General features: G+C 40.6%; 1 protein-coding gene and 1 pseudogene across 2 annotated transcripts in view; both read left to right on the top strand.

Moving 5' to 3' along the window:
- Nucleotides 1–26,697, top strand: part of MORC1 (MORC family CW-type zinc finger 1) — a gene marked incomplete at its 3' end in the record, with an annotated part of 154,174 nt that overhangs the window by 79,178 nt on the left and 48,299 nt on the right. The window contains exons 15-17 of the mRNA XM_080654678.1: nt 7,043–7,171; nt 10,431–10,536; nt 15,545–15,683. Coding sequence (XP_080510804.1) covers nt 7,043–7,171; nt 10,431–10,536; nt 15,545–15,683 — 374 coding nt within the window. The remainder of the gene's footprint in view (nt 1–7,042; nt 7,172–10,430; nt 10,537–15,544; nt 15,684–26,697) is intronic.
- LOC308243170 (large ribosomal subunit protein eL30-like) lies at nt 1,531–1,861 on the top strand (annotated as a pseudogene). Its single transcript has one exon. The product of its transcript is annotated as a large ribosomal subunit protein eL30-like (transcript).

The raw sequence follows: 26,697 nt of genomic DNA, 5'->3' as shown, positions 1-26,697 counted from the left end.
TCAGGCCTGTAAATGAGGTATGTGCCCTTAACCTCATGCCCTTGACTGGACTCCAACCCAGGACCCTTCAGTCTGAGACTAATGCTCTATCCACCGAGCCAAACTGACTAGGGCAAATACTTTTATTGATTTTTAGAGAGAGAAGAAAGGAGAGAGAAGCATCGATGTGAGAGGGAAATACTAACCAGCCAACTTCTGCATACCCTCTATTGGGGATCGATCCCTGCAGCCTGGGCATGTGCCCTGACCAGGAACTGAACCCGGCAACCTTTTGGTGCCTAGAACAATGCCCAACTAACTGAGCCACACCAGTTAGGGCTCCTTAGTTTTGTTTTCGAAGGTTTGTCATCATGAGGCCTCTGACCCTCTCCCTTCTAGTCTTCAGTGCACAGAAGAATGTGGTTCTGAACTGGGAGTCAGGAAGCCCTAGGGGACTTAGAGTATGGCTAGAAGTTCTTGAACCCCGGTCTACCAGTTCTTGTCTAAAATGGCATTATGCCTTATACATAAATACCATTTTTCAAACATGTATAGATGTAGTTGTGGGTAGTAAAATGCAAAAATCTCATAAACATGTTATTAAATTCGTAGCTTGCTTTTTTGTCATCATGCATTTTCTCAGGTCAGGGATGGTGGTTCTGAAATTATTTTGCAGCTTAAAGAGATCCTCATGGTAAACCACTGATATGGAACAAAAGAAAATGATGCTACATTGCTAAGTGAAGTAATGAAGTTGCTGCCTAGAGCAAGTTGGAGCAACTCAGCAGATTCCCAGAGTTTTGCTGTGGAGCCGACTGTGCTCACAGTAGAGTGGAGTAAGTGAAGACATTCTGACTGCAGCTGCCACCTACTTCTGCCATTGACTGTACCCCTAAGTGAGACTGGCCTGCTCCACTCTGCCACAAGCTGGAGCCAAGAGAAGGCATGAGGCCATAAGCACCTTCACCACCGAAGACATCTTGCCTTGCTTTCCTTCAATTCAAATAGAGCCCTTTGGGAAGTGATTGTCTAGGGCAGTGGTCGGCAAACTCATTAGTCAACAGAGCCAAATATCAACAGTACAACGATTGAAATTTCTTTTGAGAGCCAACTTTTTTAAACTTCTTCTAACGCCACTTCTTCAAAATAGACTCACCCAGGCCGTGGTATTTTGTGGAAGAGCCACACTCAAGGGGCCAAAGAGCCGCATGTGGCTCGCGAGTCGCAGTTTGCCGACCACAGGTCTAGGATGTCTCTCATCTCACATGCACCACAGACTCTGAGCCTACATGACAGCGATTGGCCTCTTGATCCTACAGGCATCACAGCCAGCTGATCAGAATTGGCATTTCACTTGGAACCAGTTAGCCATTCCTAACCCAGAAATTCTATCGAGAGTATAGATGACAAATGATCACACCATAGATCAGCTTAGGAAAGGTGGAATGGCTGGTTTATCTAAAAATGAGAGAGTAGTCCTTCCTTTCTCGACCCCCAGCCATCTTGGCAGCTGCTCCTGTTTGGGGGCCATCCTGCACCTAAGGCAGGAAGATGGTGGCCACAACAAAGGTGAAAAAGTCGCTGAGTTGATCAACTCTAGGCTCCAACTTGTTATGAAAAATGGACAGTACATGCTGGGGATACAAGCAGACTCTGAAGAAGATCAGACAAGGCAAAGCAAGACTGGTCATCCTTACCAGCAACTGTCGAGCCTTGAGGAAATTTGAAATAGAGTGCTATGCCATGTTGGCCAAGCCTGGTGTCCGTCTCTACAGTGGCGATGATATTGAATTGGAAAAGACTACAGAATATGCACACTGTCATTGACCCAGGTGATTCTGGATTCATTAGAAGCATGCCAGAACAGACTGGTGAAAAGTAAATCATGCAACATTTTTCTTTAATAAAACTGACCAGAGCTTGGTTTAAAAAAATAATAAAAGAGGATAATGACAGGATGATATTCAACACAGGAGGAGACATGATTTATAGTCCCCTGAGAATGGTATGCAATTTCTATCTCAGGAGATCTTTAAAAATAGAAGATAATAATTTGTTTAGAGGCAGAACTACCTGAAGGCAGGAACCTGATTTAAATACCTTCTTTAGTTTATCATTTTCCTGGTGCTTTGATTTCATAAACTATTTGGGATTTCTTATTTTTATTTAAACCATCAGAGCTTTGCTTTAGCAGTTTATTACTGAATTTTATTCTCCCTTTGGGTAATTGCTTTCTTGGATGTCATTGTAAATTCTAAGAACAGATATGAAACTGACATCTCAGAAGGTGTTACATTTCTCCTGTGTTTCAGAGGCAAAATCTGTGTAAACTGCTCTTTTAGTTACTGGGTTTTGACAAATTTTCAGTAAGTTATTGCAGCATTTTATATTATTTTTTTCCTGGTTTTAAGAGGCTCCTAAAAATTAATCAGATGAAATTAAACAAAAGTCTTCTGAATTAAATACTCCATATGTAGCTAGCAGTAAATTAAATTTTCACAGTTTTCTCAGATACTTGTTCTAGGAATTAGGACTTTAATTCTGTGTACCTTAATCCCTGATTATTCCATTAATTTAACAAGCTTGTTTATCCAAACAAAAGTCTTGAGATATGTATTCTTTATAATTTTAAATATTACTTATGTGTTTGAAGCATTTGTTTTACAGATTTTTAAATCAGAATACCTTGAGGATGTTGAAATAATATAGTGTTGGAATTAATAAATTTTGGGTTATCTACATAACTCTTCATAGTGGGTGTAAATATTTAAGATATATTTTTAAAAATCACATTTTGAAATTTTACTTTTTTTGCTCTTAATGGACTTCCAGATGAAAGGTGTTACTGTACAGGACAGCCCCCTCAGTCAGTTGGAGAGGGCTGTCCCCAACCTCGATCCTTGTCTTCTCATATAAATGAATTTATACAAGACCCTGACTGCATTGTGAAAAGCCAATTTATTAAAGCATGCACCTTTATTGATAAAAGCAAAGCAAGCAAACCTGTACATCTGGCTTATGAAACACAGACAGGCTCTAGCTAATCGATGAGCATATTGAAGGTGGGTCCGAGGCATTATATACCCTCCTATCTATAGGTCTCAAAATTCCTTTGCCAAATATTTTGATACAAATTAATTCTCAAGGTCCTCTTTTTTTTTTTTTTTTTACTTTATTGTGGAATTTCCAGAAATCATGAGTAGCACCTGACAACTATATTTTGCCAAGCCTTGAGACTGCTGGCTTTTCTGTGGGTAAAATTGCCCTTTTTTTCCCTTCCCCTTAACCCCCTTTCTGTATTCTCTCATTAGGGAGGTTTTTTAACCATTTGTTCTGTGTCCTTGGCTGGGGAAGATAATGGTTTGTTAGTTACAAGCTGGTTGCAAATCACTCACACTATTTGGCCTTGTTTTAACTTTCCTGTCTCCGTTTCCCTATTCCTCCTGCCCTGGAATTTTGTATCAGCTATTCATATTTTAATACTTGTATCTTTTAACTTTTACATTAGAGTTAAGTGATTTATACACCACCATTATAATATTAGAATATTTTGATTTTGACTATATACTTACCTTTATTAGTGAGTTTCATATATTTAGGTCTTCAGGTTACTAATTATTGTCCTTTCATTTCAGTTTGGAGAACTCTCTTTAACATTTCTTGTAAGGCAGTTCTAGTGAACTCCCTGAGCTCTTGTTTGTTTGGGAAATTCTTTATTTCTCCATTTCTAAAGGAGAGCTTTTTCAGATTAAGTATGCTGGGTTGGCGTGTTTTTCTCTGTCAGTCCTTTGATTATATCATCCAACTCTCTCCTGATCTGCAAGTTTCTGCAAAAAAAAAAAAATCTGTTTATAGTCTAATGCAGTGGTCGGCAAACTGCGGCTCGCGAGCCACATGCGGCTCTTTGGCCCCTTGAGTGTGGCTCTTCCACAAAATACCACGTGTGGGCGCGCACGTACAGTGCGATTGAAACTTCGTGGCCCATGTGCAGAAGTCAGTTTTCGGCCCTCAAAATTAATTTCAATCGTTGTACTGTTGATATTTGGCTCTGTTGACTAATGAGTTTGCCGACCACTGGTCTAATGGATTCCCTTGTATGGGAGGAACTTATTTTCTCAAAGAGGATTTTTTTTCCTACCGTCTGGGTAACACATGGAAGTAGCAACTGACATGATATGTTTTCTCCCGCTGCCTTCCCTCTGGACAACTGGCTTATCTGCTTGCTGAAGCATCTCCCTAGTCTTCGGGGTCCACTTCATGGAAATTTGTTTTAATAACATTGTAAGTTGTACATGTTGGACTAGCTTCCATCTGAAGAGAAAAAGCCAAGGATTCATTGGCAATTAGAAAAACCCATTTCTGATTTCGAGTTTAAAAACTTTCTTTGCCCTGGTTGTTGCCTTCAATAGCATATCTTCCATCAGTTCTGGTCAGTAGGTGTTTGGTATAGGGAATGTTCTGTTTGTGCCTTTGATAGCCTGCAGTTCTTTAGTATTATTTAATCCTGTAAGTAAACATTAAGCTCTGTGTATCAGCTACTGAAAACAAGATCCTGGATGTCACCACTGTCTTCAAGGATTTCACTATCCCAAGGGGGGAATAGGCACAAAGCAAACGGAAATGAGATGTGTGTTAGCGCTCTAAGAGTGGTGTGATCACAGAGCATGTATCGCTCTACCCTCGAGAAGTGCGTGTTTATGTTTCTAACTTCCTAGTAGTTTTATCACTCTTAAATGTTCGTGTCAGGGTTCACAGTTGATACGCGTTTTCAAATGTAGCTGTGTTGTGTTAACTGTGTTTAGTTAATGTTTTCAGGGAAAGATAGTATTTCACCTTCGTTTTATCCCACAGAACACATTAATGAGGTATTTTGTCAAGACTAGCAGCAGTAGTTTTTGAGGGTTTCTTAGGTACCAGATGCTGAGCTGCGTGCTAAGGGCATGCAACGTTTTAAATCACAGCTCCTCCTTTGAAAGGCACAGTCTTCTGCAGGAAGTAACATTTAGAGAGAACTTAAATGCAACTCAAAAGCAACTTAAATTTCTGCAGGGTTCTATAGTTTTAAATGTGCCTTCACACTTATTCTTTTTGATAAACCTGTTGGGCAGGTTATTGGAAATACTTACTTTATGATTAAGAAATTTTAGTGGCTTTCCACAATTATACCCGTAATGTGCGCCAGAGACAGCACTGGAAGCCACCTTACTTTAATCTACAACTCCTCTTACCTCAACTGAGTATTTCTTGTGGAAATCAGAGGAAAAGTCTTCACGAGTCCAGTCCAGACACCAAAAATGATATCAGGGTTTGGCGTGCAGCACAGAAATGGAGTGAGGGCTGGGCCAAGACCAAATGCTGAGCAAAGAGCAAAAACATGAAAGTCTAAATTGAGAAAAACCCAAGAAGCAGAATCTAAAGGGAAATCTGAGTAGAGAGATGTTAGGGATTTTGTGCAGAGACAGTGGGAACCTGGGAATTTGTGAGGGTAGCTTTCAACCCAGCCCAGTTGTAAAGTCTCTTTTGAAGGCTGTCTGGGTCTTCCAGGCACAAAACATTCCGAATCTAAATTTTAACAGGATTAATAAGGTGTAAGGATGCTTACTTGTATTTTGCCTGAATTACACAGTCATGTGATATATGGCCAGTCCTATTTCATGCATTTTAATCCAAAGGTTTATATTTTAGAGCCTCATTTTGAACTTTGTAATTGATGAAATGTTCTATATCTGTCACATTTCAAGTGCTCACTAGTCACATGTGGTTAGTGGTCAACACATTGGACAGAATGGTACACAAAAATTCTTTTTAAAAAGTGTACTTTTAAAGTAATATATGCACATATAAAAGTATTGAGTGTTTAGAAAGTAAAAAATGGAAAGTAAAAGTATCTTTCCCTGTCTTCCTCTCAATCTCTCTCTCTCTCTCTCTCTCTCTCTCTCTCTCTCTCTCTCTCTCTCTTTCTGCAGTGGTTTTCCTTATTAAAACTCTCGTTTCCTTTCAGGAAAAGAAATATCCACCAAAGTTTTATATGTATACTAGAGGCCCTGTGCATGAAATTCGTGCATGGGTAGGGTCCCTAGCGGCTGCCAGCTGCTGGCTGGGGCCTTCCTTCGTTCCACACCACCCCCTGGTGGTCAGTGCATGTCTGACTCCCGAGAGGTTGAACTCCCGCCCATGGGGACAATTTGTATATTAGTCTTTTATTATATAAGGTGCTTTTTATAAATCACAATAATTGACTATACTAGGTAGGCTGTTTTACATTTTTTAAATAAAATTAAAACTCTGTCTTTGATGTCTTGATGAAGTAATACATTTAGCTTTAACTCCCTGTTTTAAAGGTTTCCTTGTTTGGAAATGGAATTTACTCATTCCATATTCTAGTCTTTCACGATGTTCCCTCCCCCACCCCTTTTTTTTTCTGTTCAAATAGTGCTCTAATATGTACACGGCCATTGTTGTGTATGTTTGTAGGGAAGATTCCTATCAGTGCAATTGCTGGATGGTCTTTCATGACAAGTGCTGTTTCTAAGCAAGGAAGGAGTAGAGAATCTGGCGTGAGGGTAGGGCATAAACAATAAAGACTGGTAGAAAAGGGAGGCAGAGACCAAATAAAGATAAACTGGCTGTGAGACAAGATCATAAATATCTGTATAAATAGTCTTAAGGGTTGCCTTTAAGTTTATTCAGTGCCATCCCTCCTGGGAGTACTTAAGAAAAAAGTTTTAAATGTCAATGTATTTCATTGCAAATATATATTTGTATATACTATGTGTATATGTATGTATATACTGCTATTGTGTTTGGTTTTATTATAAAGATATTGCATATTATATACAGGTTGGAAAATGTAAGAAAGTATAAAGCAGAAAACAAATTTCACCCATACTCAGAGAAAACCAGCAATAATACTTTAACATCTTATTTCTGTGTATTGGCTTTTACATAACTGAGATCATATTGTACATACATGTGTTTATATAAACTTTTCTTTGCTTATCATTTTAATCTTGTTGATTTTCTTTTCTTACTCTTTTCCTGTTTTGTTTTGTTTTGTTTTTAGGTAATAGAAACCTAACATTGTTTTGGAATGAATTTGGATACCAGAATAACAAGGACACAGAGAGGTCTGTAGAGTCTATTCAGTATCAAAGAAGACAAGCCATGGCCATCCCATTCATCATTCAGTGTGGTGAGTGTTGAATTCCATTCAAATGAGCAATCATTTAGTGAGTTTTTAAATATACAAGTCATTGTGCCTTTAATGGTGCGTGAAGGAGACAAAGGTGGTGGGTAAAACCTGATTTTTATATGCAGTGAGGTTAGAATCTAGGAGAAAGGTTAAGATAAGCATGAAAATAATTATAATAGAGATGAAATTCAGATAAAAGATATAAAAGAGGCACAAAGTCCTATGAGGGTTCAAAAAAGGAGGGAGTTGAGGCAAGGCTTCGTGACAGAGGCAGCCTTTGCCATGATCTTTAAAATAGAATTTTGATAGGCAGAGAAGTAGCAGGAGATATGTGTTAATATCAGATATACATTCAGCTAAAAATTTAGGGGTGGAATGATATAAACAACCATCTTTCTTTTTTTTTTATTCTTTAGTGCTTAAAAGTATTACATATGTCTTCTTTTTCCCCCATTGACCTCTCCCTGGCTATTCCCACCACCACCACCGCCCTGCCCCCCCACCCAGGCACATGCCCTAACCCCCCTACTGTCTGTGTCCATGGGTTATGCTTATATGCATGCATACAAGTCCTTTGGTTGATCTCTTACCACCTCCCACTCTCCCCTGCCTTCGCTTTGAGGTTTGACTGTTTGTTCGATGCTTCTATGTCTCTGGGTCTATTTTTGTTCATTATTTTTGCTGTTCATTATATTCCACAAATGAGTGAGATCATGTGATATTTACCTTTCTCTGACTGGCTTATTTCACTTAGCATAATGCTCTCCATGTCTCTCCATGCTGTTGTGAATGATAAGAGTTTTTTCTTTTTTATAGCAGCATAGTATTCCATTGTGTAGATGTACCACAGTCTTCTAATCCACTCATCTGCTGATGGGCACTTAGGCTGTTTCCAAATCTAAGCTATTGTAAATTGTACTGCTGTGAACATAGGGGTGCACATATCCTTTCTGATTGGTGTTTCTGTTTTTTTGGGATATATTTCTAGAAGTGGGATTACTGGGTCAAATGGGAGTTCCATTTTTAACTTTTTGAGGAAAGTTCCACAAAGTCTACACCAGTCTGCATTCCCACCAGCAGTGCAAGAGGGTTCCTTTTTCTCTGCATCCTCTCCATCACTTGTCATTTGTTGATTTGTTGATGATAGCCATTCTGACAGGTGTGAGATGGTACCTCATTGTTGTTTTGATTTGCATCTCTCGGATGATTAGTGACTTTGAGCATGTTTTCGTAAGTCTCTTGGCCTTCTATATGTCCACTTTCAAAAAAATTTCTATTTAGGTCCTTTACCCATTTTTTGATTGGATTGTTTATCTTTCTTTTGAAACAGCCATCTTTCTGTTTTCAATACCTAATACTGTGCTAAATATATAGTTGGTACTTAATAATTGACTATGAATACATGAATGATGACTAAATAATAAAAGACAAAAATATCAAATTAAATAAACATGTTAGAGAGTCTCGAATGCCAAGATAAGGAGTTTTTACTTTGATAAGCAATGGAGAGGCATTGGACATTATTTGGCAGGAGAATAACATCATGGAAGCATTGAGCACTTATTGTGTTCCCCAGGTATATCTTCTAGCCACTCCTCCTGGAGTTAGAGAATTAAAGACACTCTATTATCTGCAAGGAGTCTGCTGTCCAGTGAGGGAGCCAAGCAGACAAATAAAGCACACCATAGTTCGTAAGACTTTGTAGTTAGTTACTACAGAGCCAAGCGAACACCTCCCTAACCTTGAGCCTTGGGTTAAGGACCTGACTGGTCTAATGTGTGCAAGATACTGCCAGAATTCAGTCTCTAGTATTATGAAGCTATGGAATGAGGCAAATTCCTTAGTTTCTCTAAGCCTCAGTTTCCTTTTTCATAACATGAGGTTAGTATTTATAGCTACATCAGACAGTTCTGTGCAATTAAAATGTATTAGCATATGTAAAGTGTGTAGGATAGTATAATAGGGTGCTCCAGAGAAACAGAACCAATAGAATGGCTGGCTGGCTGGCTGAAAAAATATATAGATAGATAGATAGATAGATAGATAGATAGATAGATAGATAGATGATAGATAGATATTAATCATTGAGAATTGGCTTACATGATTATGGAGGCTAACAAGTCTAAGATCTTTACTCAGCAAGCTGGAGACCCAGGAGAGCCATTGGTTTAATTCTAGTTCAAGTCTGAAGGCCTGAGAACCAAGAGACCCAATGATGTGGTTCCAGTGTAAATGTTGACAGGCTCAATACCCAGAAAGAACTGATGTTTTCATTTGAGTCTGAAGGCAGGGAAAAGCTAGTGTCCCAGCTCAAGACAATCAGAAAAGAGAAGTTCCTTTTTACTCTCCAGGGGGTCAGCCATTTTTTGTTTTATTTAGGCCTTCAACTGATTGGATGAGGCCCACCCCACATTAGGGAGGACAATCTGCTTTACTCAGTCTATCAATTCAAATGTTAATCTCATCCAAAACACCCTCACAGACACATTCAGAATTGTTTGACCAAGCACCCCATGGCCCAGTCAAAGTGACATAAAATTAACCAGCACAGATAATGTCTAGCAATGCTGGCTTTTATCATTATTACTATGGTAACCCTCAGTAACCTTTTAGGTTAGTACCAATAGAATTTCTTCTTACAGATGATGATACTGAAACACAGAGACATAATTTGCTCAAGATCATAGACGTAGTAACTGGTGGAGCTGTTCAGGTTCTTAACCACTGTGCAAACTGCCTCCATCTAAGATGAACAGAGAGAAGTGTTTACCTAAGAGGCATTAGCAGTGTGTCTGGGAGGAGTTAAAGATTAAAGTTAAGAATAGCCTGGAGAGTATGGACTGTCTTGGTCCTAAAAGCAAGGAGGGACTGTAAGGGAGAAATGGACAAGGAAGGCAAAGAAAATGGGAAAGGGAAGTCACCGGAAGTCTTCACGTGGTTTAAGAAGAGAGAGGGATCAATTACTTACATTTTTTTTGGCTGAAAGTAGCAAAAACCAATTGGAAAGAACTTTAGTAGTAGTAGTAGTAATAATAATAATAATAATAGTAATGATAATAATTTATTAGGAGTTGCCAAGGGTAGCTCATAGAATCATAGACTAGTTGTGCCATCAAGTGTAATAGTATATGATCAAGGATTCACTTGCCTTTGGCTGGAAAGATATCTCATACTTTTGGTATATGCAACCTGACGTCTTACTATGAAGGATTCACTTCTGACTGGTCTTTCTTGTGTGTGATTTTGTTTTGATGATCAGATCTTTGCCTTAAATGGAGAGTCTTGCCTCCCTCTACTGATTATCAGGAAAAAGAACTTTTGGACATCTGGATTTGTGCTAATAATCCTAACCTCTCAGAAAACAGGTAGTGTTTGATGGTTTTCTAAAATTCTTTATCCATTTTTAATTCCTGAAATACATATGTATGAAACTGGAAAATGTTAGCTATAGGTACGTTTCAGCTTAGTCGCTGTCATCCCCTGGAACTCTCTCTAGCACCTTGCCAGTTGTGAAAAGATAGTTGATTAGTGTGCTTTTCCATCAAGATAAAAGAGGCCTGAATATAATGCTTTGTAAACATTGGGGCATGCAGCTCTAGGCTTCCACTGGTGGGAGACTACCACTCATATTTAAGAGATCTGACTTTCAGTTCATTTTCACACAACATAGCACCTTATAATACAGGCGTTTTATCCAGATGGTGTCTCCAGGAGCCCTAAACTGTTAGACCACGTGCATTTTCTATTTAAGTCATATATTGATTTCATTGCTTTGTGCTCTTGGAGGAAGAAATTCAGACAAAAGCAGGAAGAAGACCGATTAAATATTGATGAATGCCAGTGTTATTACAAGTCCTTTTATACTTATATTCTTTTTCTTGGGGGGAGGTAGAAGAGTTAGTATACCCCTTTAATAAAGTCACTTCTAAGTCAAGCATTATTTTTCCATGGAGTTTGCTGTAAGTCCTTTGGCCTGGATAAGTAAATCATCAATATTGCTAATACAGACATTAGGGTAATAGCTCTTGTTGGATTACTTTTATCCCGTCTAGAAAAAATAAAGAACAAATAAAAAAATTTTAAAGAAGAAAACATTCAGAAACTACTACTACCACCCCACCTGGAGTCCCCAGGTTAATCATATTTAGAAACGAAGAAAGTCAGTCAGATGACAGACATGATCCGAGGTTTTCTAGGTTCCCTTTCTTGGTTTGCAGCAGAACCTGTTTTGTTTTGTTTTCCCCCAAATATAATTTGCTTCAGACCCTAAATATATGAACTAGATAAATGCAGAACTGCTCCATTTTGAATTGAAGGTTGGGAATATGGGGGCCAAAGGTACCCATGCACTTCCCACTTCTGTTCCCTACGGTTGGCAAAGAGCCTAGAGCTCCAGCTTAGGAAACACTGATCTAGTCTCACATCTTCACTGTAGAGAAGTGAAAAGTGAAGCCCAAACGGGGCCTCAGAAACCTGTTCATGAAGCCACTAGCCAAGGTCTTTTGATTCCTAACCTGATTTCAGCCCTAACCTGGAGCTTAAATATCTCCCAAATAGGAATAGTGTTGGCTTAGTTTCAGTATTAATAGTCTGATATATAGTGTTTTCATAACCAGTATCATTATTTTTATCAAAGTGTTAATAGAAGTTTGTTGCTGCTGTTGTTTTTAAATTTCTGTGTGGAAAGACATGTGCTTGAAAATGTAAATAAAATTGACCTAAGCCCCCAACCCTCAAAACAACAACAACAAAAGAATAGTTAATAACATTGATCACTTATTGTGAACTAAGAACTTTTCATACAGCGGAGGATAGTGTTTTAGAGTTCAGACCCTGGAGCCAGACTGCCTGGGTTTGACTCCTACCTCTGTTAGCTGTGAAAAGCCTTGAACAAGTCTCTCTCTCTCTCTCTCTCTCTCTCTCTCTCTCTCTCTCTCTCTCTCTCTCTCGTTTTTTAATACGTTTTAATTGATTTTAGAAAGAGAGGAAGGGAGAGGGAAAGAGAGATGGAAACATGGATCAGCTGCCTTCTACACACCCTCTCCTGGGGATTGAGTCTGCAACCCAGGCATATACCCTGACCAAAATTGAACTGGTGACCTCTTGGTGCATGGGACCAAGCTCAGTCCACTGAGTTATACCAACTGGGGTCCAATCTCTTTTTAACTCAGCTTCCCATCACCTAGAGTGGGGTGTAATAATAGTATCTTTTGCATCTTTTCTGGTTCTAGCTGAACCCCTTGTAAAGTCAATCTGCCATGTCCCTGGAGAATTTTTGCCCCTCTCCACAGAACTAACCAAGTACCTTGATTTCTTAGATCAGTCTTAGTCATTGTCAGACCCATAGAACTTGGAGACTACCCTCTACAGTTTTCTTATTGCCAAATTATCATTACTTACACTCTTACCCTTTTCTCCTTGAAAAGTGGTGATGCCATCAGAGAGCATTGTTTCAAAGCTGTTCTAATTCTGTCTCTTTTGCACATCAAAACAGTGCCACTTGTGACGACAGGCAAGATAAATTTAGCCATGTTGACAGAAAACTGAGGGACCAAGCCTAAAATGCAGAAGGTTCTTTTATACTTATAATTTTTTTTAAATCTTCGCTTCGCTAAATATATGGGATTGTATATTAAAATTTAACTTTTTTTTTCAAAAATCTTTGAGATATTTGAATGGATAGCACTTTCATAAAATATTTGGGATTTCTCTTTTTTGAATAAAAATTTAAGGTTCTTTTCTCCCATGAAATAGAAACCTTATAGGTACCGCTCCACAGGTGTCTTCATCTTAACACCATGGGTGGCTGCATATATAGTAGGTGTCCCCTGATTTGTTTATCCACCATCTCTCTTTGAAAAGAACAATAACAACAAATACCATATGTGGGTAGAATTAAGTGTGTGTGAAGTTTTTTCACAGTAGTACTTGAATTTGCTTGTAGTTCTCTGTTGGTAGGTATAAGATATATATAAGCTGCAGCTCCCCAAAGCAAAGCAATTGAGGGTTTGATCTGCTTCAGATCAAAAGTGCTTATGCACTGTTTCAGATGAGAGAAGGTCTCTCTCTATTCCCAACCTCCTCCTCCTCCCTCTCCTAGCCTAACAACCCATGTATTTTGTCCCTTCCCTCTCCTTTTTCTATTACCTACATAATAGAAAACCCCAGTGTAAAGCAGGCTCTAAGAATTGACCTTAACATTTTGACCTTAACCGCTCATCCTCAGCCATGTAACAAAGCCATGCCCAGTGGGAGTTGAACCTCTTATCCTTGCCAAGCCTCGATTCCAAGGTGAACAATATAATCTCTCAGTTTTTCAACCATATGGCTAACTCAGCTCCCAGCACATAGCCACAAAACCAAAAGTAGGGGGAAAAGGCCTCAAATCTTTCAAATCGTATGTCCCAAAAGTCATTAGCACTTTCTGTAGCCATAGCAGGGGAAACCCTCATTCGCAGCCTGTTTATTGTCATTTAGACACAATTCTACTTGATGATATACATGTGTTAACACACTGGTGATTAGAGGTTGGGGAGCAGAATGATCACCAGAAGCAGATACACTGACAGCAGCAGGAGAGAAGGACGCTGCAGCAGGGGTTGTTATTAGGGGGTTATTTGGTGAAGGGCTCTACCACTCTCCCAAGGCTGTCCATGAGCGCATCACATCAAGGTCCTTCACAGTGATCCTGAATCAGCATGCAAAGGCTCCGTGTGTTTCAGAAGCAGAACTGTTTGGTGTATTGTAGACTACAGATGGATTTCTATCCCTAAAGTGTTTTTGTGTTTTTTTCTTTTTTTTTGGTGGGGGGGTGGAGGGAATCCTATATGATAAAGAGCTAATATGCAAATGGTCATCACGCCCTCACACCATCATGGCTCAGACACTCAACACTGGGGAAAGAAGAATGGGGATCAGCCAGGCACAAATGAGCTCGTGAGAGAGGAATGGAGACCAGCCAAGCTGTGGCCTGGGAGAGAGACAATCTGCATGCCCCACGGTCCCTGTGGTCCTGGGCACCAGCAGCTGCACCTGTGCCTGCAGCCCAGGAGAGGAACAAGCCACCTGCTCCCTGGTCCTGGATGCCAGCGCCTGCAGCCTGCGAGAGGGACAAGCCACCCACCCCGCAGTCCTGGGTGCTTGTGGCCACGGCCCAGGCAAAGCCGGCCCGGGGCCTGGATGCCTGCAGCCGGCCATAGGGAGGGAAGCCTGGGTCCGGGTCCCGGGTGTGGGGTGAGGTAGAGGTGGTTAGGGGCAATCAGGCCAGCAGGGGAGCAGTTAGGGGCGATCATGCCAGTAGGGGACAGTTAAGAGTGATCAGGCAGGCAGGCAGACATGGTTAGGGGCAATCAGGCAGGCAGAGGGTTTATGGGTGATCAGGCAGTCAGGCAGGTGAGCGGTTAGGAGCCAGCGGTCCTGGATTGCGAGATGCAGTTGGACATCCCCCAAGGGGTCCCAGATTGGAGAGGGTGCAGGCCAGGCTGAGAAACCCCCCCACCTGTGCACAAATTTCGTGCACTGGGCCTCTAGCGTTCAATGATAATAAGATAAGATTTAATTACCTAAAAACATTTTTGCAAAAGGCCTTATTTCCTGATAATGGGAGATAAATGAAGCAACTATACTAATAAAAGGGTAATATGCTAATTAGACCGGGAGACCTTCCAGACATCCTTCCAGACAAAGCCATGGTGGTGGAGCCGAGGAAGAGGTGGTTAGGGGCGATCAGGCCAGCAGGGGAGGGCAGTTGGAGGCAAGCAGGCCAGTGGTGGAGGGGGGGGGAGGAATTGGGGGCGAGCAGGCCATCGGGGGGGGGCAGTTGAGGGCGAGCAGGCTGGTGGGGGGGCATTTGGGGGTGATCAGGCCGGCAGGCAGAGTGGTTAGGGGTGATCAGGCAGGCACGCAGGTGAGTGGTTAGGAGCCAGTGGTCCCGGATTGTGAGAGGGATGTCCTACTGCCGGTTTAAACCCAATTGGGCCTAAACTGGCAGTCAGACATCCCCCAAGGGGTCCCAGATTGGAGAGGGTGCAGGCTGGGCTGAAGGACCCCCCCGCCATGTACGAATTTTGTGCACCAGGCCACTAGTTAGTAAATAATGAAGAGCTTTCTCATTCTGGTAAATATATACGACCTTTCACTTTTTCCATTTAGCTGTTCGCTCTCTCCCCCCATTAAGCTCTTTTTAATGATTTAAGGTCTTGTATTTCCTAAAGTCATCAATACAATGCTCTTCCTTTATGTTCAAATTTTGGAAATAAGACATAAAGACTTTTATTATGCTTGTAGAAGTAAAGAATCCTTTATAGACAGTAAATAGTTTTGTGTTTCCTCCTGATGTTATTATATTATCTCTTGTACTTGTTGATTGTGAAGTTGTCATCAGGCGGAACGCTTACCTCCCATCCCCCTGGGCACCATGAGCACAGTATCACCATCAAAAAATGAGAAAGAAAAGCGACTTCAGGAGACAGTCCGAAGGTATCAGGATCAACTGGCAGAACAGCAGCTGGAGGTAAGCTGTTAATTCTTTCCAAATCCACCCTGATGCTTGAGCTGTTGGTTTCATATGTGCAAATGACTAATAATGTTTACCCAGATAAAACGTGCAGCCTCTTTTTGCCATCCTCTTTTGTCGCCTCCTCCCAATTTTGGATCTAAGGACTGTTCTAGAGGTGAGGACAATGGCTCCCGGGGGCCAGACAGGGAGGAGAGTTCTTAAAAAATGCTGGACATGTGTTATCTGAGCCCAACTGCACAGTAGTGGTGTGAGGAACGGGGAGCTTATTTCCTTCTAGGATTGCACGCAGAGCCTCATAGAGGTCACCCAGCATGTCAAAGGTCAAGTGGTTGAGACTGGGACACCAGTCTGTGTGATTCCAAAGGTTAGGCTCTTTTAAATTTATTAAGCTTCTTCCTTAAGGGTGGATTTTTTAAGTAAAGAGTTGTTCTTTTAAAAAAAATATTAGCCTGTTAATACAGAAACTCAGAATCATATTTAATTGTTAAGAAAATTCAATGAATAAAACATTACTATCAGTAAATGTAGGTAACCATGACAATTTCAAGTGAAGGAAAATTTGCAGAAATACTGTTTTAATATCTGCTCTAATAAAGTCATTAGATCTCTGTTTCCTTTATGAATTTGGCACCTAAATTCAATAATTTTTAATAGTATAGCATGTCAACTTCTTCAAATAGCACTTGAGAATTTCAGCCGCCTATGTCCAAATGTGTGACCCCTCTCTACATGTCAGGACATAAAATGCTCATTCAAATTGAAAACTCTTTTGCAGAGAGGGAGGTAAGACCCCCTAGATTTATTTTAAAATATATTTTATTGGTTTTTTACAGAGAGGAAGGAAGAGGGATAGAGAGTTAGAAACATCGATGAGAGAGAAACATCAATCAGCTGCCTCTTGCACACCTCCTACTGGGGATGTGCCCGCAACCAAGTTACATGCCCTTGACCGGAATCAAACTTGGGACCCTTCAGTCCACAGGCCGACGCTCTATCCACTGAGCCAAACTGGTTTTGGCAAGACCCCCTAGATTTAATGCCTTATTATTATGTGTATTCCTGGGCTCTTAGAAGATAAGCCTTCTTTTTTACCCCAGTTTCTGTTCTTTCCTCTCCCCCCTTGCTAGGGATCTGCCATGTAAATCAGCTGCCATCTGAAACCTGATTTGCATATCACAGCTAAAGAAATCTGACCCTCCTTTATAGTCTGGAGTCCCAGGATTTCTTTGGGGAAAATACTGATAGTCACTTTGGGAATACATTCTTCTATGCATTCCCTATCACCCTAAAAGCAGCTCAGATTTCTACAAATTTAAAGCCTCTAGTCGTGGGTTTTATAACAAGTCAGAAGTAAAGAAGGGTATCACCTTAATGGGGACGGGGAGGAGAGGGGGCGATCAGGCAGGCAAGCAGATGTAGTTAGGGCGATCAGGTAGGCAGAAGGCATCCTGATCTAAAAAATGGACAGTTGACTAAATCAAATACCGTTCTGGATCTTAGATTCTGTGGTTTCTGGGATTTTGTCACTGACAACCAGGAGGGATAGAATAATGGCAAGGTAGCCTTATGGTACTAGCATGAGACATCTACAGCTTCTTTTCCACCCCTCATATAGTCCACTGGTGTGTAGAGTGGCAGTCTAACTTCTAAGAGCACTTATTTTCATAAATAATTAAGTGGAGTCTTATCTTTTCACTGTGGAATGTTGTAATTTGTTCTGTTTCTTATTTTATTTACCACTCCTGGTAGCTCTGTGGAGGCATTCAGCACAACCTGAATTGATTTGATCTTTGTTGTGGTGGTTTTTTTCTCTATAAAGGCCAGAGCTGACCCTGGCAAGTACTAGTGCGCATCATGAAATCTTAACTACCTTTCTGTTTGTTAGGATTGGATGTTTTATTCATTAGTGAGGTAGAGGTTTTGATTGATGGTCGCTGGTGAAATAACAGATTTGGGCCATCCATTCTGTTTATTCTTTCTTTCTCCGTAGTTGACTTTTTCATAAAAAGTTGAGCCAGGGTTGCCGATTCAGTCTCTTTCAAATATAAACAAAGACGTTTAGCAGTACTCAAACACAAACCTACTTTCACCAGCTTAAAGGATATAGACTGCTTGCCATTCTCTTTGCCCCATTTTGTGAAAATAAGCCTAGCATCTCAATATCAGGATATAATTAGAGGCATGCCAGGTAATTATCGTTTGCCCACCTCCTGCTCTCTCATCCTGCTTCTGACTACAAAAATGCCTACTTATCCATTGACCAGACCTGTGAAGCAAGTATAAAAATGACCTGAATTTGCACACCCCACTTCTTACTCTCTTGTGCTTCAACTTTCATGGCAGAAGGCATCCTGATCTAAAAAATGGACAGTTGACTAAATCAAATACCATTCTGGATCTTAGATTCTGTGGTTTCTGGGCTTTTGTCACTGACAGCCAGGAGGGATAGAATCATGGCAAGGTAGCCTTATGGTCTAGTATGAGACATCTACAGCTTCTTCTCCACCCCTCATATACTCCACTGGTGTGTAGAGTGACAGTCTAAGAGCACCACCCCAGGACGTCCTAGTTAGAGAAGAGCCACAGTGAGTTAGAACACTATTCTGATAAAAGAGGTATTCCAATGATTGGACCTGTTCCTCTGTGAGAAAATGAAGTAGCTAGGTCCAGAGCTGTCATTTCAACGGATGGTGTCTTATAAAATCCTCACTACATTCCAGCTAATTACATCAATTATAACAACAGAGGGAAGTAAAGTTCAAAGAAGTTAAATAACTTGAATCAAGTCACACGTCTTTAAATAGCGAAGTTGGAATTTGTTTCCTTTTTGCTTCATTCTAGCACTGATCTCATGCTCTCACAGGATAAACACAGACAAAAAGGACCCGAGAACATTTACAAAGGCAACAAACAGATCATATTTGTTAGGGAAATGTGTGCGTTTTCCCTAACAAATTTAATAGATGAGCTCAAATTCAAGATATAATTGATAGACTGTGTCAGCAAGCCAAGACCCTCTTTATTCCCCGTGCTTCTGAAACAGTCCACTCCACTTTCTCCTTGCTGAGTAAATGAAGGAGTAATCTGTTCCTAACTGCTTTTCCAGCTCACCCCTTAGTACCTGCTGTTTTCTATAACTTGAGTGACTAGTGCCACCTGCTGGCCAAACTGTGAAGCATTCCCATTTTCCCTGTGTCTCTTGAATCGCTCAGCTACTAACTAGTTGGCCTATTATCTGCATAATTTTTATTCTGTTTTTCATTAAACCAAGACAACAATTTAAAACCATAAATTAGAGCTACACTTCCCCCTTTCTTTGTTTTAACTTACAATTTAGATTCTCTTCTACCTTCAATTGTATGGCAAGGATGAATGTGTCTTGATTGTGCCCAAGAAATTCAGTTTGGGATACATTTCATTCAGGGTTTTTGTTTTTTTTATATCACTTTAAATCCATTTGATGCTCTCAGTCATTAGAAGAAAGATGATAACTAAACTCCCTGAATGAAGCCTACTCACATTTACCCATTTATACATAAGTAATGCTAATGGGTAGTATCTCTATGCATATAAAAGGCTAAGCGACTGTCTGACTGTCCGACTGGTAGCTATGATGCGCACTGACCACCAGGAGGCAGGCACTCAATGCAGGAACTGCCAAGCTGTGGTGACTTGGCAGCTGCAGTTCTTGGGTGACACACCCAGAACCAGAGAGGAGGGAGCCCGATTCCAGGGTGCCTCGCCCGGGAACCACCCTCTCGCAATCCGGGACCCCTCGGGGGATGTCGGAGAGCCAGTTTCAGCCTGATCCCTGCAGGCCAGGCTGAAGGACCCCACCTGCCAGAGTGACCCTGCTCACTCCACAGATGACCTTTGAGCCACGGCGCCGCCCCAGGTGTGGCTGGCCAGGGAGGGACTGAGGAAGGTTGGCTCCAGGGCATGTCCGGCCCATCTCGCCCAGTCCAGCTGGCCACCTTCTAATTAATTTCCTTTCAGTGTGCACGAATCTGTGCACCGGGGCACTAGTGTTTATATGATCAATATGTTTGTGAAAATGGGCTGTATTGCTTATGTGCCCTCTAGGTCTTTCTGGGTTAAATTTTCTAATCAATATTTCTTATCCTACAGTGAATCCAGGCTTTCTTATCTGAGACCAGTTACTTTTCTTGAATTCGTTTCTTCCCTCCTACAGGGTCTCCCACTGAGCTGCTCCGTGCTCCTTATGTGTGTTCTCCACTTCCATGCCGCTCCGAGTGCTCTTCTTCCTGCTGTTTTGTCATTTTGCCATCTTCCTCTCCCCTCATCCTTCAAGATCTGAAACTAATGTCATTCCTGTATGAAGTCTTCTCTCATTTCCCTTTGTCCTTGATGGGTGTCTTTTTTCAAGCAAATTTTGCTTTCTCCCTGGTATTATAGTTACTTGTGTATATAATGTCTCCTATATTAGACTGTAAGCTTTTTGAAAGGAGGGACCATTTTTATTTATCTTTGCATTCCCAACAACACTAGGCCTGGATCTTTTACATAACAGGTGTTTGCCAAACAAGAACAAAGGATCAAAGGAATTTGATTTATGCAGAATTATTTACAAATAGGTACAAAAAGAAATATTTCTCATTTGAGTGGATTGGTTGACTCCACATAGGTTGCACTTAAAACCTTTTGCATATGTTATTGGAAACCAAAATGTCCTTACACTTGCTCAAAATAAAGTGTTGCATTTGGATGGGAGTGCAGAGACTGTATTTGGATTTTTTTGTTGTGTTCACAGTCTTTGCATCAATGAGTAGCCTTTGTAAAACCCCACGCCTGTTGAAAAAGAACTCCAGCAATAGCATCCTTTTCTTTTGTAGTGCTCACATGGACACAAACAATGCAATATGTAGTTTAAGCGGACAAGTCCCACATTGGTTGTTTTAGCACTATACGTGGAGAGAGAAGACATGCTTAACGTTTAGCTATGTTTTCCAGTTGAAATGGCATATCTAAGTACAACTTTGTAGTGAAGAATGTGAACACTTTCCCCATTTACATTTTCATCTTTTTAATGTGTCATTATTGTGTACGATGCTGAGATTTCAAATCTGTGTAACTATGTAGACAGATGTCTTAGTAAACATATTTATTCATCAAGAGTACTTTTCAGCCTCCTTACATAAACTGCCATAATCTAAAATTTATGACACCTAAAGTCCCTTGTCTAACAAGAGGCTATTATATAGCTGAAATATTTTACTTTATTACTCTCCCTGCAAAGATCTCATTTCTCTATGGTGATGCATTGCTTTTCCAAGAGGGATGATGCATAACATATTCACACGTGTGGGCCCTGTGTTCACAGCATAGACATTAAACAAATTGCTCATGACGAACTAGTTGAGAAGTTTCTTGAAGGCAAGCATCTTGTGTACCTCCTACCATCACCCCTGGCTCACTGTTAGGAACAAAAGGTGTTCAACTTCTTAACTTGAATTGCTTGTGCAGATGATTCTTTTATCCCTTCTTGAGGAATTGATGTCACACTACCGGACAGAACAACATTCTTAGTTTACAAAACAAACAGGACAGCACCAGCAGTCAGGGACATCAGTACAATCTGGCTTGAGAGCAGTGTTCTGTGATGAGACCAGGATAGTCCCTGCTCCCGGATCCATAAGTCAGCCTATTCTGCCCTGGAGATTGGGACCAAGGAATACATCCATTGCTCCTGGGTTTTACAGAAGTGACCAAATGTTGCCACAGAGGCACATAGCAGTGTGAGTCCAGAGGGAGCTCATGCTTACTCCAAGAGGGACAGGAGTAGCTTTGACAGTGGCAGGCAGTCTTGCCACATGTCAGTCAGTCATTTTTATTCCATCCACAGAGATTCAAGTAGAGGTTCAGGTGTGTTGCCTGAAATGACTTTTAATGGAGGGAATACTAATTTGGGTTTCACTACAAATATGCCTATTTTATCTCTGCCCTACAAAAATTCCTTAAGCACCTGAACTGTATGTTCATCCATTTCTCAATTAGCGTGCATGCTAATCAGGGACAGTCAGAGGCTGCCTGGTATCCTGGGTGCACCACAGGTCCTAAATCTGCTCAGAGTAGGGTACAGGTGTTTGACTTCCTTCCAAGGCAGGCTACTCACTTGACCTAATCTCCTTCTTACTCAGGACCCAACTTTACATTTTGAATTCAGTTTAAGGACTGTACTTTATGATTGTTCTGATTTTGAACAAGGGGGTGGGGGAGGGTTTCTTGACACATCTGGAGGTTCTAAATCAGTCCCAGAGAACTAACTGATGTCTGTCTATGACCTTTGCTTCACAATGGTCTGGAATCATCCTTCCCCTGTTCAGAGAAATCTCAATTATGTGCTCACCATCAGAAGCCTAGTTTCTTTTTGTCACCTAGTATTTGACCCCTTTTACCCTCTTGGTCTGTCCCCCTTCTCTTCTGGTCACCATCATTCTATTATCTGTATTTATAAGTTTGGTTCTTTTTGTTTATTTGTTTGATGCCACATATGAGTGAAATCATGTAGTTCTTGTCCTTTTTGTCTGACTTACTTCACTTAGCATAATACTCTCAAGATCCATCCATGTTGTAGCAAATGGCAGTATTTCATCTTTTTTTTATGGCTGAATAGTATTCTATTATATATATGTACCACATCTTCTTTATCCAATTATCCACTGAAGGACAGATGGGTTGTTTCCATGTCTTGGCTATCCTATATAGTAAAAGCCCAGCGACTGAATGGTGGAACAACCAGAACAACCAGTCGACCAGTCCCTATGATGCGCACTGACCACCAGGGGGCAGACGGTCAACACAGGAGCTGCACCCTGGTGGTCAGTGTGCTCCCACAGTGGGAGCACTGCTCAGCTGACCAGGATGAGTGGCTGCTCCCGCTGCGGGAGCAGCCGCTCAGAGGGTGGGTCCATAGCCACTCGGCTGATCTGGATTAGTGATTCCCACAGGCCACGCCCCCCACCAGTGCATGAATTCTGTGCACCGGGCCTCTAGTTGTAAATAATGCTGCAGTGAACATAAGGTTACATACATATTTTGGCCCATTTTAATTGATTGCTTGTTGTTGTTTTTTTTGTTGTCATTGAAGAATTCTTTGAAGTTTAAAGAATTCTTTGTACATTTTGAATAACACTTTAGTCTTTTACCAGATGTTTCTTCTGCAAACATTTTCTTCCTATCTGTGGTTTATCTTCTCATTGGTTTTTATAACTTAAAGTCATTTTTTACATAAGCAAGATAAGTTTCAGAGAATAAGCCAGGTTGTTTGAGGAGTCAATGAAAAATAAAGAAATGGGAGCAATAAGTAATAAGCTACTTTAGAAAACTTTTACTGAAGGAGCAGAGAAGATAGGCATAAAGGTAGGAGGGCAGTTAAGGTTGGGAAAAATTTGTGGTTGGTAGAGATTTGGCAATGTTTCTGGACTAAGAGAAAGGAACCAGTGCAATTGGAGAAAGTTCACAGCAGAGATAAGGCCTGACTGATGTAGAAAAATTGCAGCCAAAACAGGAAAGAAGGATTACTAGAACTCAGGTAGAGAGTTAATTTAGGGTAAAAGGATGGACATTTTTTCCCTCCAAGATTGTGGGAGAGAAGTTAAAGGTGTCCACACACACCTAATAAAAGAAGAGTCAATATTTGCATAATTGGGAGTACCCAAAGAAAAAGTATGGGCAGAACACATTTTTAAAGGTATAAGTCAGAAAAAGTTTTCAAGAAAAAAATAGAACTTCAAGCTATGTATTTGAAACGTGGTGGAGAAAACTGTTCCAGAATAGTCAACAACAAAGCATATTCTAGTATAGTTACTCAGTTGTAAAGAAAAGTAATCCTTTGGTGAATAGGCATAAAGACCAACTCATTTATAGGGAGAAAAAATAGATTGGCTTCGAATTCTCTACAAAAGTCTCAGCTCCAGGTGGTAGTGAAGTTAACTATAAGATCCTTAAGGAAAGGAGTTCTAAACCAAGAATTTTATATTCACCATACCATTCTCAAATAAAATACCTACAAATGAATTTTGATAATAGAAAAAAATACATTTTAGGCAATATTGTTCTCATGATTCCGTTTGAGGAAACAACTAGAGGTCAAATTTGAACCAGTCAAGAAATATCATAAAATTCTACAGCAAAGAACTGGAAATAAGCATTGACTGCATTTAACTCTAGAAATAAGACAAAAACTCATGTAACATTAGGTACTAAACCGAGTGTAAATATCCTGGAAATGTAGTATAATCCAGCTAACAAAAATAGGAGTCAAGAATGAAAGGTGAAAGGTAAGTTGTCTGACCTGTACTAGGGGAATAAGATCTATCATTTGAGCAATTTAAACATACTTTTTGGTACTAGTATAAACACTAAGAAAGATAATATCAATAAATAACAGAGAGTGTGAGAAAAGAGGGAAGATAAAATAAATTTTGTTACTATTCAGAGTAGGAAACTTATAGGCACTATCTAAAATAGAACTAAGAATAAGGGTATTATATGAAGTTGTCATTATAATGGTACACAAAGAAAAAAAACCTATATATCAGAAGTACCTACACACACACACACAAAAATGGACTGTATCATTATAATTAAGAGAAATTATAAAAAAAATCATATGACAACTAATACCAAACACAAATATCAAATCAATATATATAAATGGCCTAAGCTTACCTTAATAAAGGATAAGGAACTTCAGGTTGTAATACATAGCAAAGATCAAGCCTGCACTGTATGCAAGACATACATCTAAAATGGTAATTCAGAAGGGTTGAATTCAAATAAATATACAAAAATAATTTAGGGGTCCAGCCTAAACCCAGACAAGTTGAAATTCAAAGGGAAAACTATTGAACAGTGCAGGGAAGGGCATTTAATTAGGCAAAAGTCATTAGTTCACAGTGAAGATGTATCAGTTACAAGCTCTCACACTAGTTAATGTAGTGTTGAGTTCCATAAATCAAAACCTACAAATGATACATAGAAAAAGAGACAATAATCCTACATAATAAAGAGCTAATATGCAAATGGATGTCATGCCATCACATCATCACGCCGGGGCCGGGGGACCTGAGGCCGGGCCAGGGTACCTGAGGCTGCACCCCCCTTCCTGGTTCCAGGGCCGTGGGACCTGAGGCTGCGCCTCCTGCCCAGTGGAGCTTGACAGGAGACCTGAGGCTGCACCTCCCACCCAGTGGGGCTTGACAGGAGACCTGAGGCTGTGCCCCCTGCCTGGCAGGGCTTAATGAGGGACCTGAGGCTGCGCCCCCCGACCCTGCGGGGCTTGACGGGTGGGGCCAGCTGGGTCTGGGTCTCGCGCGATTTTGAGGTGTGCGTGGGTGGGTGGGAACTTGACTCTGGGTCCCGTGGTGTGCCCCAGACTCTGACAGGAGGGAGATTTTACTAATTTTCTTTCATCTCTGACACTTCTAGGGCAAATAGCAATATTAAAATATTTCCTCTAATTAATTCCCTTTTAATATGAATGAATTTCATGCACCGGGCCACAAGTATTAGTAATAAAAAACTTTAGTTTGCTCTCAGCTTAGGAATGCCTAACAATTAATAACAATGATTATATAGATACACTAGAAGCCTGAAGCATGAAATTCATGCAAGAATGGCCTTCGCAGTCCCGGGTGCCTCGGCTGCCCTCGCAGCCCCAGCTTCATCCGGAAGGTCATCCAGACGGTCATTCCACTGTTTGGCCATTTGGTCGATTTATATATTATGCTTTTAATATACACACACACACACACACACACACATATACATATATACACACATATATACATATACATATATATATACACACACACATACATATATACACACATATATACATATATATATACACACACACACACACACACTGAGTGGCCAGATTATTATGACCACCTGATGTTTATAGGCAAATTAGCCGTACATTCCATCGTATGGGATATGGAAGCCGAAGTCCTGTTAGAACACCTTTGCTGTCTGCAGTTACCAAGATAAAACGTCTCCAGTTCACACAGCAACACAAGGATTGGACAGCTGAGCATTGGAAAAAAGTCATGTGGTCCGATGAATCATGTTTCCAGTTGCATCATGCAGATGGCAGAGTGAGAATTTGGCAGAAACAGCATGAAAGCATGCACCCCACATGCGTGAGTACAACCCTTCAAGCTGGTGGGGGCAGTGTTATGGTTTGGGATATGTTTTCCTGGCATGATTTGGGCCCTTTAATTCATGTGGAACAACGTCTGAATAGCACAACATACCTAAGTATCGTTGCTGATCAAGTTCATCCTATCATGTTGATGGTGAGCGTATCCCAATGGAGATGGCTTCTTCCAACAAGACAATGCGCCATGCCACGGTGCTCGTATTGTGCAGGAGTGGTTTCAAGAACATGAGGGAGACTTTACCTTGCTTAGGTGGCCCCCACAATTACCAGATATCATTCCAATTGAGCATTTGTGGGACGAAGTTAAAAGAGCCATCAGGCAACTGGTTCCACAACCATCAAATCTCACAGAATTGGACGGTGCTATTCATCAGGCATGGTGTCAGATTCCTCGCATCACCTTTCAACATTTCGTGGAGTCAATGCCAAGAAGAATCACCACAGTATTGAAGGCAAAAGGTGGCCCAACGAAGTATTGATGGAGTGATCATAATAATCTGGCCACTCAGTGTATATATATAACATTGTACTCTCAAAATAGAGAATGAACTTTTTATTATGTGCTCTTGGAATATTCACGAGAATGACTGTATGCTAGACCAACCAAGAGCCTACTGGCGACAATTCAGCAATGTCTATCAAAATTAAAAGTGCATATACCATTTGACACAGACATTTTTCTTTTAGATTGATTGGACAGGTGTACTCACATAAATATGAAATTACCTATTTATAAAGTTACCTGTTTTACAAGTCATTGAAAAATACTTTGTGTAGTAAGATCTTGAGACAACCTAAATGTCTATCAACAGGTCTGGTTAA

Source organism: Plecotus auritus, assembly GCF_963455305.1.
Source record: "Plecotus auritus genome assembly, chromosome: 2".
In the NCBI taxonomy this organism is placed as follows: domain Eukaryota; kingdom Metazoa; phylum Chordata; class Mammalia; order Chiroptera; family Vespertilionidae; genus Plecotus; species Plecotus auritus.
This window is presented reverse-complemented; position numbering and strand designations above follow the sequence as displayed.